The sequence below is a fragment of the Tachysurus vachellii genome, chromosome 4 (assembly GCF_030014155.1).
Source record: "Tachysurus vachellii isolate PV-2020 chromosome 4, HZAU_Pvac_v1, whole genome shotgun sequence".
NCBI lineage: Eukaryota > Metazoa > Chordata > Actinopteri > Siluriformes > Bagridae > Tachysurus > Tachysurus vachellii.
The window spans coordinates 15,175,094-15,194,897 of NC_083463.1; the positions used below are offsets into that span (position 1 = coordinate 15,175,094).

Here is a 19,804-nt window from a genome sequence, read left to right on the forward strand (position 1 = left end):
ATTCAGTACAGCATGTCGTTTCTTTAAGCTTCAGTCAAAACTGCTAACAGAGCTGAGCACTCGAAGATTGATGATCCCCCGCTGACACAACCACCAGACCTTTTCAACCCACTGCTTTTCTAGGCATATAAGCTGCCGCTGATTACACATTCATTAGATACGAATCCCACTGAGCGGGTTGTTGTGTAATGGTATAAATATTGATTATATTTGGAAATCAACACTCATGACATCCACTAGGAGGACCGATATGAACTGCTGCTTTCTTGTGATGGAGAGCTACAGTGAGGAGAACAGAGGTGTGTGAGAGCTCATACTGAGACACAATATTGTTCTGTCAATGCCTGTAGCACACATCTAACAGAAATCGATGACGGTTTAGAGACGATTACAAAAACACTTCTTTCCCAATTTTAAATCTTAACAATTTTGTTAAACTATTTTTTGCACTGACTTTTATCTTTTGTTGCAAAGTTTGAGGAAAACTATTAAACATTAGTGTGAGGACAGTTATGCAATGTGGAATCCGCAAATCACACACACACGTGCACATGCACACACACATTTGGTTTTATATGCTTTATATCATTATACTGTCAGATTTACAAATAATAATATTAATAATAATAATAATAATAATAATAATAATAATAATAATAATAATAATAATAATAATAATGATAATAATAAAAGATGAAAATCTCAGAATTATTGGAATGAAATGACTTGCAAATAACTTATGTAAATTATACTCCAATCTAGAGTATCCTGGAATAATATCATAAAATATCTCTGTGGCATATGCAGAACATTGATTATAAAACTAAAGAAACACACTATTTAAAAATAGAGACTAGATAATTATTTTATTTCCATCCATAGACTTCTTGGAAGATGTTAACAACAAACACATCTGGGACATGCAGTAAAGACAGGACTGTTTTTGATTGAAGCAATAACTGTGTCTTTAAAATGTTTTATACTTACTTTATATTATATGTATAGTTTTAGGTAGCCTTTAAAAAATGCCTTTGATAAAAGAAGAACATACTGAAATCATTCACAAAGCTGGATCCAAAAGCTGTAGCATGGTTGCAATGGAATTTTACAGGAAACCAAAGTTGGGAAAGTCAACTCTGTGTGTGTTTACAAAAAAATGTAGAGGGTGTTTTGTAAAATAAATAAATAAATAAAAAGTTTGCTAAAAAGTGTTAATTTCCCTCCTAATTGATAGAAACTTGTAGTTATAATGAACAGCCTGTAGTTAAAGTTAACACACAGCAAAAACACACACACAAACACACACACACTTACTTCCCTTTAATACCATTATAAAACAAGTGACTAGACAAACATACATAATCTGAAAATAAGAGCAGTTAATTCATAATTGATAAACAAATCTTATATCATTGTTTACATATCATTTGTTCTATAAATACATAATTGTTTGGTTACATATTCTGGATTTATTATTTAGAATTCAAAACATAACTTGTACATTATACATTTTCTTTACATTTTTTCCACTTCAGAAATAATTTCAGTAGCACAGGCTTTGATTACACTGTAAGGAAATACATTATTTGTGTGTCATTAGTTTATTGCCTCAAAGATGCTGAAACAGGGATAGAAACTGTGATAAAAATCAGCAGGGTCTCCTGGTGAAAATAACCTTTTCAAATAACACACAGCTTTTATGAGATATTTTATAAGATACTGGACTTGAATTAGTGAGCTGAGGAAATGCCTTTAAGGTTTTTTTAAGGTTAGATATGTAACAATTATGTGACCTGCAATAAGACTGGTATGTGTTTTTAAAAACTGCCAATTTATTATTAAACTTCTGTTAACATTTGTTAGGACTCGTGATTAAGAGGTACCTCAAGCTGACAAGAAAACAAGAAACAGAAGATTCATAAACAACTTCACACATGCACATACACACACTATCCCTCATTAAGCTCTCCTTCAATGATCCCTCTTTTGTCATTGTCCTCCACATGATCCTCCTCAACATCTTCCCTTTCCTTCTCTTCGTCTATGTCCATGTCCAGTTCTTCAAAAGACGAACCGCTTCCTACAGACTCGCTGGAGCCTTTGGCCCCCTGATCGCCTTCCTCCGTCTGAGAATCTCTCTCATCCAGCGGTGGACTCTGCTGCACCACAGGCAGGGTTCTCTCCGACATCTCGCTGCTCTCAGCGTCTTCCTCCATCACCGCTACGCCGCTCTCAGATGTGCAGCCTTCACCGGGAACAAGATCAATAGAGTCTGTTAGATTTAAGACAGGCAGACTACAAGAAATTGGCAGCATGTTTTAAGGTTGTGCAAGAGGTGTCAGAGAATTTATGTGGGTCAGACATTTTATGAGCTACAAAGGAAGCATTGCAAAAACATTCATTACACAACATCACACCCTGTTAGTGGAATATTGGCTTCATTCTAGGTGCAGCTGTGAATCATTGGGGCTTTCAAATGCCACAGGTTTCAGATGTGCAGAGTTACAGTCTATTAATGATGGTGTAATTGTGAAAATGTTGTTGTTAACTGAGACATGGCAGGTGAGAGCTGTAATTGCCAAGCAAGTTAATAATTGAGCTATAACACACCTCTGAGACCATTTTGTGCCAAACATTGTCAAAAAAAAAAAAAAAAATGGAAGTTTCAAATATTACAAACAGAAGCCACTAGAAGGTAATACAGGACTTTTGCCTAACACCTGTGTTTCACCTAGAGAATGAATTCCCTGAGACTAGGGAGAACAGAAGGTACTCAAAGTGATTTGTAATCAGCCAATTATCAGATCCCAGTCCACCTCTACTTCTGGCTGGTTTATTGAGGGCTGTTTTTCTGCCTCACAAACCATCAGCCCAGTCTGTTAGCTTCAGCTGTTTCTCATTAGCTGAATGTACAGAAGCTCCATTAGACAAGATCATTGCAAAACTCTGGCATTCCAAGCCTTATTTTTGTGTCCCTTTCACTATTTGCTCTTTTCCTCTACATGCCTATCCATGTTGGCTTGTCACTAGTGTTCCACCTCACAGCCTTGCACTGATTTCTATTCTATTAATATGCTGTTTTTGAAGCCATTTTGAAGCAATCACTGATCTGGATTTTGTTCAAAAGGACAAAATATACAATGGCAATAAATTGTTAATAACATTTTTTCCCCCAAATAATCTGTTTTGACCTTGCCTGCTCTCTGTAAGTCCTGTGTCTGTCCTCCTTTTTGATACTAGCATTTTGAGTTTGTCAGATTTGGAAGCTGATAAGCACCAGCATCCACCTATACGTTTGTTTTCTGAGAGTTACATGCACCTAGGACAATCTCAATTTGAGTTTTCTACAATTATTTCCCCTCTTTTTTGTTCTGTATGCTGTAATTATCTTTACTACTGGATTGCTGGATCTTGTGTTTTTAAGTGCACTTGTAAATAAAATCCACCATACTCTGAAGAGTATATATGGGTGAGCCATATTTTTTATTTTTGGACCCTAACACCCCTAGGAGACCCAATCTAGGTCTGCAGCATGTCTACAACATTACACACACATTTCATACCATCATACACTTCTGGCAAGTCAGTTAGAGCATCTATATCTCACATCAGACGTAATGTCAAAACAATTAGACTGAAATATTTCAGCTTTAATTCACTATATCAGAATTCCATTGGGTCAAAATTTTACATACATGAACTTGGCTGTCTGGAAGAATTGATGTAATGACTTGTAGAATGAGAATTGATGTATGACTTGATGTAATGAGGAAGGTTACTTTTAGCATTTCAGGTTCAAGCTATTAATAGGCAATGCCACCAATTGTGTGTTTAAGAAGCATCAACCTTTTCTTGAATAGGGAACAGTGGTTATGGCCTCTTGCCTCTCCCTGTCCTTATTACTTTACAGGTAGAAGACTGATCCTTCACCCTCACTCTCCTTGCTACTCTCAGCAAATCAGTTATGGCATGTGAATTAAGCCAAAGCTCTATCCTCATTGGGCATAAATGAAGCGGGGGAGAAAATAGGCTCATCCGTAGTGAGACCTTTTCAAAACTGATTAAGAAAAGCGTCTCAGCACATCTTCCCTCCTTCTATATGAGCTTAAATGTCATTCACATTCAGCGAATAGTCATAGAGAGAGCTGCCTGAATGCCCTTTATATGCCAGTAATAAACCTCTGGTAATAGCAAGAGGTGAGGAAAAGCAAAGATCAAGAAATAAGAGTCACAAGGAATGAAGAGATACTTTTTATTGTTTTAATATCATTCTATGGAAAAGTTTATTGGATATCTTCTTGTATCATTAACCATGAGGTCAAGATGACCATGTTTATATTTTTACCTAAACTAGAACCATACTAAATCTTACTAAAACTTTTTATATATAAACTTTTATGTTCTTTGCTCATTTTCTGTCTGTGCATCTGCTACAACCAGATTTCACATTTCAATTATACAAGTTAAATCGGAGTCATTTTGACCATATTTCAAAATGTGTTGAAAATTTCGTTTGACACCAACTGCTTTTACAAAAATAAGTCACCTGGTAGGGGAAGTACTTTTGTGTGTCTTTGTATGTCTGCTCTCCAAAAACATAGTGATTGGGTGTTTCAAATATTATCTTCTATCCCAGCTGCGCAAAGTCACTAAGAGCTGTAAACATATAGTTTTAAGAAATGAACAGAAAGTGTTAACTTAACACAAGTGTTAAATATCTCCTCTACTTTCTCCCTGAGTTTATACCTAAAAGCCAAGTACTTGGAGTACAGTATTAGACCAGGTTTGACCATGAATTAGACTGGGTTGCTCGGCTCTTGTGAGTTTCCTGTATTTGTTCTTCATTCATAATCCTCTTGAGGGCCCAAGCACAGCAGACAGCTTTGTTCACAGCCTGGCCAACAGGCTCAAAATATCATTGTCACATCTGCAAAAGGTCACTGGGGACTGGGGTGTGATGCCGAAAGAGCGTCCCCAAGTCACCAGCTCTCTTTAGCTTGCCTAATCATTTTAGCTCATGTTAATAAGCCACACTATTTCTCATTATCAGTTTCAGCACTGGACAGCTCCTGACCTGCCTGAGATTCAGCAGAAAGTGTTTAGACAGAAAGACACCAGGGATTGTGAGTCACTAAGCTAACAAAGGGCTTACTTTTTGTATGAAATCAATTAAATAGGATTTTTTGAAGAAAAAAAAATTAATCATGCTTCATAGAAATCTTTAGGTACTGACCTCTTGAGTTTGCTCTCTGCCAGCAGTATCTGGGGCATACTTGAACATTCAAACATTCATTTTAACAAACTATGGGAGCTCATTCAAAACGCAAATGGACTATCAGGGGACCGAGCTTCTCAAGTCTCTCCACAGGCTTTCATTCAGATTAAGGTCATGGCTCTCACAGGGCTACACCAGGATGCTCAGCCTTTTGTTCTGTAAATGTCTTTGCTCTGGCAACATCAGGTATGCTGAAAGATAAACCCTTCAGCAGTTTTTTTCTTAAGTAACTGTCCTATGCACCATCAACCACATCAATGAATCAATGCCCAAAGTATAAAAAGAACCTTCTATGCAATCTAGGTAAAATTGTGATGGTATTATGTGGATGATCAGGATATGTGTTCAGACATTCTTAAATAAACTGTTCCTTCTTCTTCTAAAAAAAAGAAAAAGCACATTTTATGCAGATACGAAAATTGGGAACACTGAATTAATTTTAAAAATGAATTAGAGAGGGCTTTCTAAGAATTACAGCTCTCAGCAACACTGAGCTGAACATTAGTAAATCCTGAAAGCCCACTAAGCCAACAATTTAGTCTTTACTCAGAAATGTGCATACAAAGAGACTTGAAGTTATTCAGAACTAATAATAATTACTTCAATTAAGCAGAATCAAGTCCAGTTATTATGTGACATTTGAAAGGCAATAAAAGGAAATCTCTATGCATACATCACGTGCCATTTTAAATATTTCAAATGTCATCATGTCACAACATGAAAGAAGTCGACTGACTACATGGTAACCAAGCAGGAATGTGTAAGAGAAAGACAGATTCCTTATAAGAGATTCTAATATAATACTTTTAAGTGTTTTCTTGCTGAACATCCGGGACATGTATTTGTTCTCTAATTTGGAAGTAAGCTGGCCAAAGGTATGTGGGCTTCTGACTATAACACATCTATAAGGGTCTAATCTAAAGACCGTGGTTTGACAAGGCTCATGTGGAAGAACTCTAATGGTCTAAAGAGAACCCTGACCTCAACCCCACTAAACAAAATAAACTGGATGAAATGGAAAGCAGACTGTGCCCCATGCCTTTACAATGAGTGACCTCACTAGTGCTGTTGTAGCTAGGCAAATCCAGACAGTAACACTTCAGACTCTAGTGGAAGGACTTCACAGAAGAGTGAAGGCTATGCAAAGGGTAACCAATTCTGTGTTAATACTCATGTTTTTTTAATTAGCATGTAATGGGTATGTGATAGAGTGGTGTTAGTTATGGCCATAGTTTTAGTCATATAGTGTGTTTTCAGCAACAAGTCCATTGGTTTAGGTTCTGTGTTATACCCCACTGTTAACACAACTCAGAAGACTAGAATGGGAATTGATAGTCTGTTATTTTACAGTGCTTCCATTCTGAGTAATCCTTTTTGTGGTATAATTAAATGATTTGAATTAGAGAAAGAACAAAAGGAAAACAGTATGTTAACTTTAGTTTTACTGATATTTAAGTCAATGAAAATCCATGAGGAGCTACCTGACAAAGCTACACTGCGTTCATGTAAAAAAACCTACTGAAATATTTACAACAGATTCTTTACACACTGTTGAAAAGTCTCTTTGATAACAATCCCACTGGACCCAACATAGAACTGAATCCACATCAGTATTTTCTGGTCAGTCAAAGCTTTCAAACATAAGAAGAAACATAAGCAAAGACAGAAGAAGCGGAACAAAGGAGTAAACAGAGAAGACGACATAGCATAATGAGTTGACAGCTGCTATGAGCACAGTCTGCCCCACAGTCCCAACACGGCACAATGAACAGCAGTAATTTTTTCTGGGAGTCTATGTACAAAAATAAAATCAGCTCTAAAATAATTAGTAGCCTTAGTAATGATGGATAAAAAAGGCTATGAAGAATTCTTTGTAGATAACTTTCTTAATCTGGTCTTGAAAATATGAGAAAAAACTAACCATTAATTGAAGTTAGATAAAAAAATAGATAAGAAAAAATAAGATATTTACAACAACCTGAGCTGTAAGTGTATTTTTGCTGACACAAGCAATAATTGTTAAAAGAGGCAAAGGAATCTGCACGACACCATTAAAATACCTGTAAATATTATGTATTTACTGTTACATAACGGTACAATTATACTTTACTGACAAAACAACTGTGCCATCTATACTGTAGCAGTAAGGATCTCATTATCATCTGTCCATGTGACTAAAATAGATGCTCTAAAATGTATAGGGCACTGTTAAATGCTAATGATGCCTCTAGCCACCTCGGTTTGTGCGGCTTTATATGTGCTGAAACTTATGAATATGTCCAAAGAATAATGACGCAGTGAAGTACCACTTCCATAACTTTGGGGTCTTTTCTCTATAGGTGAAAAACTAGTTGACAGTTGGCTCAAACTTGTAGAAAAAGTAGAATAAGTAAGGATGGATGATATTTTATGGGTGAGAACTAGTATCTCATTGCAGATACAAATATTTTTAAAAAAATGTGAATTTTAAAAAGGGAATTTAGTGTATTCTACAATGATGGTTTGTATTCTAAATGAATAATATGAACCTGTTCTCTGTGGGTTCTGTTTTATTAAAGAAAATATGACTTACAGTACATAAGTGTGTGTCCGAACAGCCAAAGTGCATATATATAATATTGCATGTCATTTTCACGATCAGATTATATTTGATAAAGAAACACATATTATCAGTATTAGTATATTAAGAAACCTTTTAAAATGATACAATACGATTGAAAGAATCAGTGATGATCCTCCGATCCCTACCTAGAATCCCCACCACACTGATTACGTCAAAGACTAGTGGTGCTCACTGGGCTCCTAACATGTACATGTATGTTCACACTATATGACATCTGATTACTTTTGTGGTCAGAAAATTACTGGGACCACTGGCCACACTGTATAAAACACATATGAGACCTCTTACACTGTGAGTCCTACACAATTATCCCTTTAATTCACAGGCAATTTGTAACACGATTAAAAAACCACTGATTGCCACAATGCTGAAATTATACAGTGTGAGTGTCATGACATGACAGTCCACACGCTCAAGATCACAATCCACCAACTCAAATTCACAACATGCAATACGGCCTACAAACATGGCCGCCATGGTCTACACTCAATCAGCCACACTCACTCTCACAGACTTTAAAGGGCTCTCAACAGCTCAATGTGAAGTATATGTTCAGTTCTCTTGTTGTTCTCAACATTAGCAAGCCTTTGGATTGTTTGCTTGATTACATGGTTTGACCTACTTCTGTATATATTTTCACAAGTTCTTGTCTAGCCGACAGTGTGGCGTTTGCTAGTCTGTCCTGTGTCTGTTATGACCTTGACCTTACCAGCCATTTGTTATAAAATTTGGCCGTAAAATTTGTTATAGACATATTAGCATTATTTAATGTGTAGAAATACTAGAACTGATGGAAGAAGCAGTTATGAAACTGCATATTCTGACACATATTTTGTGACAACCCACATATCAAATTTAGAAATCAAAAACATGTCAGTTTTTTTTTTAGAAAAAAAAACATGTCAGTTTTAAACCACCATGGTAGATCAATTTGTGTTCATAAGTGCATGAATTTAAGGGTTAATTTTTTTAATCCAATGCTGTTCAGTTGGAATTACAGAGACAAACAAGAGCTCTGCAATCTCCCAAATGAAGGCGTCTGATTCACAACCTGCACTTGTCAGCTCCAGCTAAGCATCTGTGATTGATAAGCCTCTAATTAAGAAACACACACAGACACACACACAGACGCACACACAGACACACACAGACACACACAGACACACACACAGACACACACACAGACGCACACACAGACGCACACACAGACACACACACAGACACACACAGACACACACAGACACACACACAGACACACACACAGACACACACACAGACACACACAGACACACAGCTTAGCTGTTATAGAATGATGATAGAATGATGAGCATGTGAGTGTGTGCTGAGCAAAAAGTTATTGTCCGTGTATGCAAAGTCCCCAATTTCCATCAATTTCACCCTTTTTTACATGATTGCTTTAATTAACTATTGTCCACATAGATACAGTATCCCAGTCTAAAAGTACTAGAACTTGCACAGGGTAGACTCATAATGTAATGAGAGTTGAAAAATAAATGAGTTTCATTTTAGGACACAAACATTCTCAGGCATACACATACACACTTACACACAGAAGTGTCACCTGACCGAGTACACAGTTTTTGACCTGCCCTGGAGTATTAAAATTCACAGCTGTCTACTGAACCACTGACAAATTTAAAACGGCTTAAAGAAAGACCTTGAATGGTGCGCAGCACTGGGTAGCCTGACAGAATATACACTATGAGAAAGAAAAGAACAAACAAGACTGGACGCATTACATTTGAATCCTGCTAAAGCCTTTCAGTGTCAGTTTGTAGCTAATACATGTCATACATGCTCCTTGTTTGCTGTATACTTTCTTGTTTACGTGGCTCTTTACTTCATCACAATGACACAATTACTTCATAATCTATCTGAATGTAAGCAACAGTATGATGCCATATCTGTCTTTCTCAGCAACGTCAAACTTTAGCATTGAGACACAGGTCCTGTGAGATTACAAAGTCATACCTGCGTGAGCGCCGTCTGCATCTTTGTCAGTCTCTGTTTCCTCTACACTCTCGGTTTGCTTCTCGAGGAGTTCAGGCACGAAAAAGCTGTCCTGGTTCTCTAGTGGGCACATGTAGTGGATTAGTTCCCCTTTACAGATCTCGATGAAGGGGTATGCAGACAGGCCTCTTTCCTGAGGAGCACAGAGAGAAAGAAAGAACAAAATCAGATGTACTGCATGATTATAGAAAGTAAAGTAGAGAGCTGTCATTCTAGGTAGCGTGTACAGTGGAGCGAAATAGCGTGGCACAATATATTATAGAAAAGTGCCAGCAGAGCAGTACAAGATAATATCTGGACACCGTGTAGTGTAGCTGTAAATCAACTAGAAAAGATAGAAGTAATTTAACTTCTCCTACAATGTTATATTAGACACCAAAAAAAGATATTAACGTACAATCTGTATAATACTTTATAAGCTGACTCTCATTTGAAGGCCCAGTAATAAAGCCCTTTGCTTTTTACTTCATTAATATTCCTCCACAGTGTACTGATCAAATCCAGTGACCTTATGACAGCTCCACAGCTTTTTTACCAACTCCACAGACTTTGGACCAATTAGGCTGCTTTAACAAAGCCACCTCATTAAGATGAAGACCACAAATAGCAACAATAACACCATCCTGAGGAAGCAATGCCAAGCAGAGCGCATTGCCTGGCTTGCTGCACAAACAAAATGATTTTAATAGGGATACGTGTGTGATCTTTGGATCGCCTCATTACAATCCCCTCCAAATATTTAAATAAGGACATGGTGTCAAAAATGATCCCCTCCAAACGAGTGCACATTAATTCTGGGCCTAGACTGTATTTGTAACGAAAGTCACACATCTATTAACAGCAATTTAAAATTATAAATAATCATAAAATGTTTCCCCGAGTGCTGCTCAAGGTTAAGAAATGTGAGCAAATGGGCTGGAAATTCTGGAGGTGATGCAAAATCATGACATGACTATTAGTCAGGAATGAGGCTATAAGAAAAGGAATTCAGCTGAATGACACGTTGGTGTCGGGCAAAATTAAATGGGCAATGAAACGGTGGTGGAGGAGGGGGGGGGGGGGGACAAAGGAAGAGAAAAACATCAGCTCCAGAGGCTGAGGATTTGGAAACAGAAAAGAGTCAGGTATCAGAGGATAAGGAGATAGATGGTGAGAAATGTGGAGAGGGGAAAAAAAAGCAAAGAACAGAGGTGAAACACTTTTCTTGCAGGGTGATTTACATAGCTCTCCATCTAGACATCTCACACCCAGTTATATCTGATTGATGGCTTTTAATCTAATTGTCTGTGAAAGAGCTATGTACTGAGCAACATGAACCGCCTGGTAAAGGTAAAGCGTGCAGCCCCCAGGGTTCTGCATGTAAATGAGAGCACATCTTCTCCAAGCAGGAGAGATAACATGTGGGTGGTGGTGGGAAAAAGAAAGAAGAGAGAGAGTAAGAGTAAGAGAGAGAGAGAGAGAGAGAGAGAGAGAGAGAGAGAGAGAGAGAGAGAGAGAGAGAGAGAGAGAGTAGAGAAGCAGACAAAGACAATACATTGCATGCTCACATCTCTACAGGAAAAGCTGTCAAAAACACAACAGCCTGAGAGAGGAAAGAAAGAGGAGAAAGAAAGAGAGAAGAATAGTAAGCATTTCTCCATTTCAGTCTTTTGCATTCATGGAAAAACAAAAAGCCCCTACAGTGACCTAGATAGTAAATGAATGGAGATCATCATGTTGATTGCAAATCGAATGAGATGAAAAAGCTTTAAGTCTGCGTTGCTCAGCTTAATCCAAGTTAATCAGGTCTTTCTGCATACTAGTGTGGCAGCTTTATTTAGACTACCATTGAAATAAATAATTGCACTGATCAAATCTTTGGATTTGCATTCGTACAGGTTAATCCGAGTTAATCACGTCTTCCTGCACATCATTTATATTAATGCGTCTCACACGTCAGTAAAGATCCATGTTGACTTTATATGCCAAAGCATGACGAACCACAAACCACTCAGCTTTGTTCCAGATTGTGAAACTGCCTGTAGATCCTAATTTATTCTTCTGCAACTTGAAGCTGGATAAGCAGAGCAGGATTTTCTAAGGTACAAGTTTATTTAATATTCAGTATGAATGGATTACACTCTGACAGAGACACTTCAGAGTTCATAGATGTCATGAAAATGCAACAGCTTTGAAAGATTAGCTTCAGAACACCATAAATAATTACAATAAACCCAATTACCCACGAGTGTAAGAAGGGGAATTATATGGAGGTTGGTATTGTCACATTTATAATGAGCTCATTTTAAAAATAGAGCAGCACAACGTATTTATTTGCATCAGATTGATTAACGCATCACTGAAGCACCGTGAGTAATATCTCGCTTTCAAAGAGTAATTAACCTAAAGACTCTCAATGTATTTGTAATATAGATTATTATCTGTTCAAACACAGAGAAGGTAATGCAATTACTAATAACATGAGTAATTTTATTCCCGCCTCCACCTTGTGTGTGTGGAGTTTGCATGTTCTCCCCGTGCCTCGGGGGTTTCCTCCGGGTACTCCGGTTTCCTCCCCCGGTCCAAAGACATGCATGGTAGGTTGATTGGCATCTCTGGAAAAATTGTCCGTAGTGTGTGATTGCATGAGTGAATGAGAGTGTGTGTGTGTGCCCTGCGATGGGTTGGCACTCCGTCCAGGGTGTATCCTGCCTTGATGCCCAATGACGCCTGAGATAGGCACAGGCTCCCCGTGACCCGAGGTAGTTCGGATAAGCGGTAGAAGATGAATGAATGAATGAATGAGTTATTTTACAAAATGTACACTCTTCTACACCCCTAGTGTAGTCACTCTTGATCCTTGCTTTAGTGCACATATACTAAACTAATAATCTCTCTGTCTCTCTCTCTGTCTCTCTCTGTCTGTCTCTCTCTGTCTGTCTGTCTCTCTCTGTCTGTCTCTCTCTGTCTGTCTCTCTCTGTCTGTCTCTCTCTCTCCCCCTCTGCTAAGGATTGCTCCATATTGACAACCTAGAGATACGTGCGACTGAATGTACAATACCACTTTGAAACCATGAGTATAGATTTGGACTGCAATTGCTATTATTAGTTTTGCACTCAAATTTCAATTATTGAACAATTTCTAACTTTAACAAGACAGACTTCATGTTAAAACTAGAGTGAATTTCCTGGTTACATAAGTCCACTTTTTTTGACCACATAATACACGGTTATAAAAGGGAAATTATTTCTAATCACACTCTCCAGTGTTACTCAGATGAGGATAGATTTTCTTTTCAATCTGATTCCTCTCAAGGTTTCTTCCTCATATCATCTCATCAGAGTTTTTCCTTGCCAACATCACCTCTGGCGTTCTCATTAGGGATATATTTAAATGTAAAATTTATAAGTTATATTCTAGATATCTACCTATTTCTGTAAAGCTGCTTTGTCCATTGTTAAAAGTGCTATATAAATAAAACTGAATTGAATAAGTTTATGCACTTGCTGTACTCTGGTGTATAAGGACATATACTTAATAGGAATATCTTTTCATTTTTGTAAGGATTCTATATTTATGGAACAATATCTTATACCCTTAGGTGGCATGAGTGTATCGGTAAAGCTGATGTAATTATTTCCAATCTTACAAATTTCTAATCTTTACTGACTTTAACAAATTCATTCATTCATTCATTCATCTTCTACCGCTTATCCGAACCACCTCGGGTCACGGGGAGCCTGTGCCTATCTCAGGCGTCATCGGGCATCAAGGCAGGATACACCCTGGACGGAGTGCCAACCCATCGCAGGGCACACACACACTCTCATTCACTCACGCAATCACACACTAGGGACAATTTTCCAGAGATGCCAATCAACCTACCATGCATGTCTTTGGACCAGGGGAGGAAACCGGAGTACCCGGAGGAAACCCCCGAGGCACGGGGAGAACATGCAAACTCCACACACACAAGGTGGAGGCGGGAATCGAACCCCGACCCTGGAGGTGTGAGGCGAACGTGCTAACCACTAAGCCACCGTGCCCCCACTTTAACAAATTACTTTTAATAATTTTTTGATAAAAGGCAGTGCATTAAAAGACCCTTAAAATTAGGAGAAATTGGAAACAAAGTGGTTTTCATCTCTTAATATAATGATCTCCACTGCATTCACTTTATGGATTTGAAAGCCATCTTGAAAATGAATTTCACCTAAATCATCACGCACACTTCCGGTCAGTGAGCATTTGTGTGGCTGGTAGTCATCCTGGATGTACATTAATGTAGTCCAAATAATCTGAGTTGATACTTTTTACAAACATTAAACTGACGTTAAAGCCTAAATCTTCCCCAGATTCAGTAAGTTTATTGGAGCTTGTCTAATTTACAATGATCTATTAACTTATGACTAGATTTAATCCTGTGGAACAGGCTTATACACATACTGTTTAATATGTAAACTCACTGGACATTCTGACTGACAGGAGAGAAGGGAAAGTTTCACTTCTTACTGAGAGATGAACCTGATACAGTCAGGATTAAAACTCACAAATCTCCAAAATTATAGAATCTAATTGTTGTTGCACCACTCAGAAGCCCATGGAATCTTTTTATAATACACAAGAAAAGTCTGCATTACATGTACATTGTAATTGAGCTTTCACTGTGCAACAAACAAGCAGCTAAACATTAAATGTGCCAGTGTTGTCAGTACATGCAGAATTCTCAATACAAATAAATCTTCTGTGCTTAGAAAAAGGAAATAAATGAATATCTGCTTGATTAACCATGTCTGTTGTAAATGGATCTATGCTTCTGGCATGAGCGATTTTAATTACGCTAAGAGAATTCTTCATTTTCCTCATTGGCCTTCTCAAAAGCCTCATCCTTCTGTCATGGCTCCAGGCCACAAGTTAGCTAAGCCAAAGAGCATGACTCCACTTAGGCAGCACTGGGAGTGCAATCAGGATGTAATGAAACAAGCCACAGGGTGGAGAGCAGGCAGGAGAAACTTGCTGTGCTCTTTACCTAATGCAGTGTTTATTATGGCATCTGGATTACTGGGCAGTTGTGGTCAGGGTGCAGGTACATGTATTATGCTTTAGCTCAGATTTTATTACTTCAAGGTGTAATAAAGTAAATGGCTAAAGAAACAACCAGCTAAAAAAAACAGCTTCCAAAGTGTGCCTCCAGACAGGAAGAAAAAGACAAGAGTGAGACAGGAAGTAATAGCATGGGAACATGTTTTAGTAAAGCTAACATGGGGGGAAAATGTGTTCATGTCATCATCCACATTGCAAGTCTGAAAAAAATTCAAACAAAAGTCTCTCAGGTGCAGAATGCAGACCGGAAAACATTATTCATTTAAACCATTAGTTCCATCTCATCTAGCTAGCATAAATGTTAGCAGGAACTACAGTGCAGGACAATTTACTTATATTTGCCTCTAATTAATGATGAATTAATGATTGATTTTTAATACAGTTAACTCCAATTTGATTTGTTGATTTGTCTAGCGCTTATAACAATGTACATGTCCCCAAAACACCTTTACAGAAAGATAAAAATGGGCAAAATTTAAAAAAAAATTAATTTCTATTTTTCACTAATGAGAAAGCCAGAGGTAATGGTGAGAAGGAAACTCCCTGAGATGATATGGAAAAGAAACCATGAGTTGTACTAGACTCAAAAGGGAACCGATCTTCATCTGGGTGACACCATATAGTGTGAATATAAATCATTTACTTTCTGTAACTGTATATTGTCAAGTGGAATTGTGAGAAGAAGAGCCATTTTTCATTTCTGAAAAGTGCTCAAAGTAATGTGGGTTTTTTTGTTCAGAAACAATATACTTGGATAAAGCTGTTATTTGTCACTCATGTAGTGTTATCTATAAACATTTTTCTCGCCTAGCTAGCATTTGTTACAGAGTTGGTTGCTGCTGTGTGTTGCGAGCAACGAACTGCTTTTATGTTTAAGACGTTCATCAGGCTATTTATAGTGTGATATATTAAATGAATGTAAATGAATAAATAAAGAAATATGGTTCTTCTTTGCCTTGTTGGTGCTTTGCTTTTACCATTAATAATGGAAATGTCCAGAACACTAATTTTGTTTAGTCTGTTTATTAGTGTAGCAATGTGCCTCCTGGTGGTCCAGGAACCCGTGCTCTTGTTGTCAAGGCAAAGATTTGATTCCCAGGCAAGGAGCAAATCCAGCCACTGGAAGAGTTAACACCCAGTGTAAGTCCCAAGCCCAGATACAATAGGAGGGTTGCGTCAGGAAGGGCGTCCGGCATAAAACGTGTGCCAAAATCAAATATGGACCAGATGATCCACTGTGATTATCTCGAACAGCAGCCGAAAGAAGAACAATGTACACTGCACTTATGTCACATCATTTTACATGGTGTGAGATTTTTGTGTTAAAGTGTTATTTAGTGAGTATGAGTTAAATGATCATGTATGGGATTGATATCTGATACCAGTATCTTTGTCATTTAAATGATCTTTACTGCCCTTAGCGGTCAGTGAACAGCTCAGTGATCCTCATCTTCCCCCTTAACCGGCCCAAATCTCCGACTGAAATTTTCAGACACTCCTTTTATTCTCTTTTTAAAAATGTTCCTTGACATTTTTATATTCTGCTGATTTCTCACATTAGTTTACTTCTGTCTTTCACTTCTAGTATCTTTGCACATCCTTCTCACTGAGTGCAGTGTACACAGACTGATTCACAGGCATACATGGATGATTGAATGGTTTACCAGTAAACACATTCAGGCCACATGTGATTTTCCCCCCCTTTGTGCCTGTGGCAATCACGGGTACTGGAGTTCTTCTCTGAGGATATATTTTTGTTGATCACTGTCAGAATTTAAAAAAAAGAAAGTCAAACCCAAAGCACCCAATTTTAATTAAAACTCTCACAGTGCAGCTTTAGTTAATATGCTGTGTTTGTGCCATGTTCCCATAGTGAAAATGTCAAATTTTAGGATATGAAAAAGTAAAAAAGTGTGAAAAATAAAAGAAAGGGAGTGTGGAGGCTGTTCCCATAACCAATTCAAGTGGTGTGAAAAGCTGGTAATTACTATCTCATACTGTAGTTTGCTGTGAATCATTACCTCTCACTCAGACCTGATGGCATGAGTGTTGTCGCTGAAGCAGATCAAAACAAAACCAAACAAAAGAGAGGAATCAAGCAAACAGATGGACAGAGTAAAAAGACAGTTTAAAGCTGCCATTTCTTTCTTCACCATCAGTGAATCTCCCAAAGGTAAAAGCCTAGGAAAAATAACCACTATTATTCAAGTGTATCTATTGAGCACACATAATACACTTGTCAGTTTCATTCAATTTTATTTCAGTAGAACTTACAAAACAGCTTTTAAAAAATCTGGATGTAGATTTACATCCTTTATCAGAAAGTCAGAGATGTGGTAGCTTAGTGGTTATGGTGCTGGACTGCTGATTGGAAGGTTGAGAGTTCAAATCCCAGGTCCAACAAGCTGCCCCTACTTGAGCAAGGCCCCTAACCATCAGCTGCTCAATTGTATAAAATGAGATAAAATATGTGTCACTCTGGATAATTGCATCGGCAAAAATGCCGTAAATGTAAATGTAAATAAATGAGATGAAGAAACCTTTAAAAAAATCCTCTTCTGGCTGACACAGGATATTACAAATATAAATCATTACAATATAAAGGTGAATAGGAGTAAAAGCAATCCATCAAGTGAGTTAACCTTTCCTAAAAATTCCTAAATCCTGAAATTTGGAGAGAGAAGAGCTATCCAGATATCAGGAGACTCAGGATTATTAATAGAACAATGAAGGTATTAAAAATTCACATTCTGATTGCATTCACAATACAAGGAGCCAAAGAGGTCAGTAGCAACACAAATCAGCATGCTGTAGCAACATAATACTATCAGAATGCTGTGGGGAAAAGACAAAATCATAAATCAATTTAACAGAAATTGTGTGGAGGAAGAGGCAAAAAATGCAGGCCAAAAATGGCCATTCTTTTTAATTAGCAACATGAGGAAACGCAATTAAAATTTCCTTTCAGGATAGAAAATAGTTTCTAAAGAGTGGTTTAGTAGCATCCAGAATAGGCATGGATAATTGGAAATTTCATTAAGAATCGACATGGAGGAGCATAGAATTTAGTAGAAAGCGCTCTGAAAAAAAAAATCCCCAAATTCATTTAAATGCCTTTATGAGAGAAAAAGAGAGAGAGAGAGAGAGAGAGCGAGAGAGAGAGAGAGAGAGAGAAATGATCCTGAGGGATTTATAAGACAGAAGGAGAGACACAAAAGAGGTACAGATTAAAAAGAGATATGAGTAAGGGGTGAGAGATTAACATAGTAAGTAGGAACAGAAAAAAGAACATATAAAAAAATGAGATGTGGGATTTTGAGAGAGAGAGAGAGAGAGAGAGAGAGAGAGAGAGAGAGAGAGAGAGAGAGAGAGAGAGAAGTGAAGGCCCCAAGAGACATGTCGTGACTATGTTCTTCCTAGCAGCTGCTCCATGCCTGTGTCTGCCCCAAAACAGAAGGGGAGCAGAGCCAGGTAAGTGCCAGTAAGCCTTCAAGCCCTGTCTGAGCCACATTTTACAGAATCCACACTTAATGCATCTTGATGATTCAGTATAATAGAATGAAATAAGACTCACTGTCATATACCAGTTGGTCATAATATGTGACAGGAATATATCATCAATTATTTTAATTAATAAGGGGCAGAGGTGGCTCAGTGGTTAAGGCTCAGGATTACTGATCAGAAAAATGCCACAGATATAACAAGCTGCCACTGTGGGGCCCTTGAGGAAGACCCTTAACCCTCACCCTAACCAGCTGGAATATGAAAAGATTTTTATATAGTGTTGTTGTTGCTGTTGTTATTTTGGCTCCTCCCTGTTCAGGGTTGGCAGAGTCATGCACAGTCATGTCCTGTGCATAATAAAGTGTCAAATAAGTTCCTAATAAAACCTATGAAATCCTATGAAAATGTGGAAATTCACTAAAATAGCAAAAAAAAAAAAAAAAAAAAAAAAAAAAAAAAAAAAAACAACAACAACAGTGTAATAATTCATGGTTAAGAATGTAATGAAACAATTGGAGGAAAACAATCAACAGCACGTGAAATAAATAGCTAATAATTTAAAAAGCCGAAGCTTGTCACAGTAATAAGAAACCACAAATACCCCTTTGTAGGAAAAGTAACTAAAGTTAGCAGTAGTTAAAGTAGTTTAGTAGTTAAAGTTAGACTCCACATTTCTTCCATCCTTTCCTCAGACACATTGACCATATCAATGATTACACCTGATTTTTAAATGCATGTCATAGTGTAAGTGGTTACTATAGAAACAATACTGTATTAGAAGGATGTGTTAGTATAAACCTTTCAGCCGGATCTACTATCCGATCGGCGCTCTTCCATATAATTAATCAGAACCTTCTAACCAATTAGAACTGAGTTTTTAAGAGTGCTGTGGTTTAAGCAGTCACAGTAGAATAGGAAGTGAATATGTGGTAGAATAGGTGGGATATGGTATATCTCATATAGCCCTCTTGTCAAACAATAATAAGATTAATGACATTGCAGTATCAGGAGTCCAAACCTATCTGTTAACTAACGAAGCTAACGGCAGAACAGTTAACACTCTCCTGCAACTATGTTCAGTAGCCTTACCACTTTGCACCAACAGGAGTTTCCTAGAGGAATACTTCCTAGAGGAAGTTTAAACTTTTAGACAACGTTGGAAAGAAGAAAACGTGTTACATGTGTGAATTTTAGTCAGTGAGAATAGTTCATTCCAGAAAAAAAAATCACTAATTTTCACTGAAGTCTTTGACTTTTATGCTCTCTCTCTATCCTATATAAAAATGTG

General features: G+C 37.5%; 1 protein-coding gene across 1 annotated transcript in view; it reads right to left on the bottom strand.

Moving 5' to 3' along the window:
* Nucleotides 1-839: 839 nt before the first annotated feature.
* Nucleotides 840-19,804, bottom strand: part of tex264a (testis expressed 264, ER-phagy receptor a) — a 65,205-nt gene continuing 46,240 nt past the window's right edge. The window contains exons 3-4 of the mRNA XM_060867975.1: nt 9,891-10,062; nt 840-2,245 (exon numbers count right to left, since the gene is read on the bottom strand). Coding sequence (XP_060723958.1) covers nt 1,950-2,245; nt 9,891-10,062 — 468 coding nt within the window. The 3' untranslated portion in view covers nt 840-1,949. The remainder of the gene's footprint in view (nt 2,246-9,890; nt 10,063-19,804) is intronic.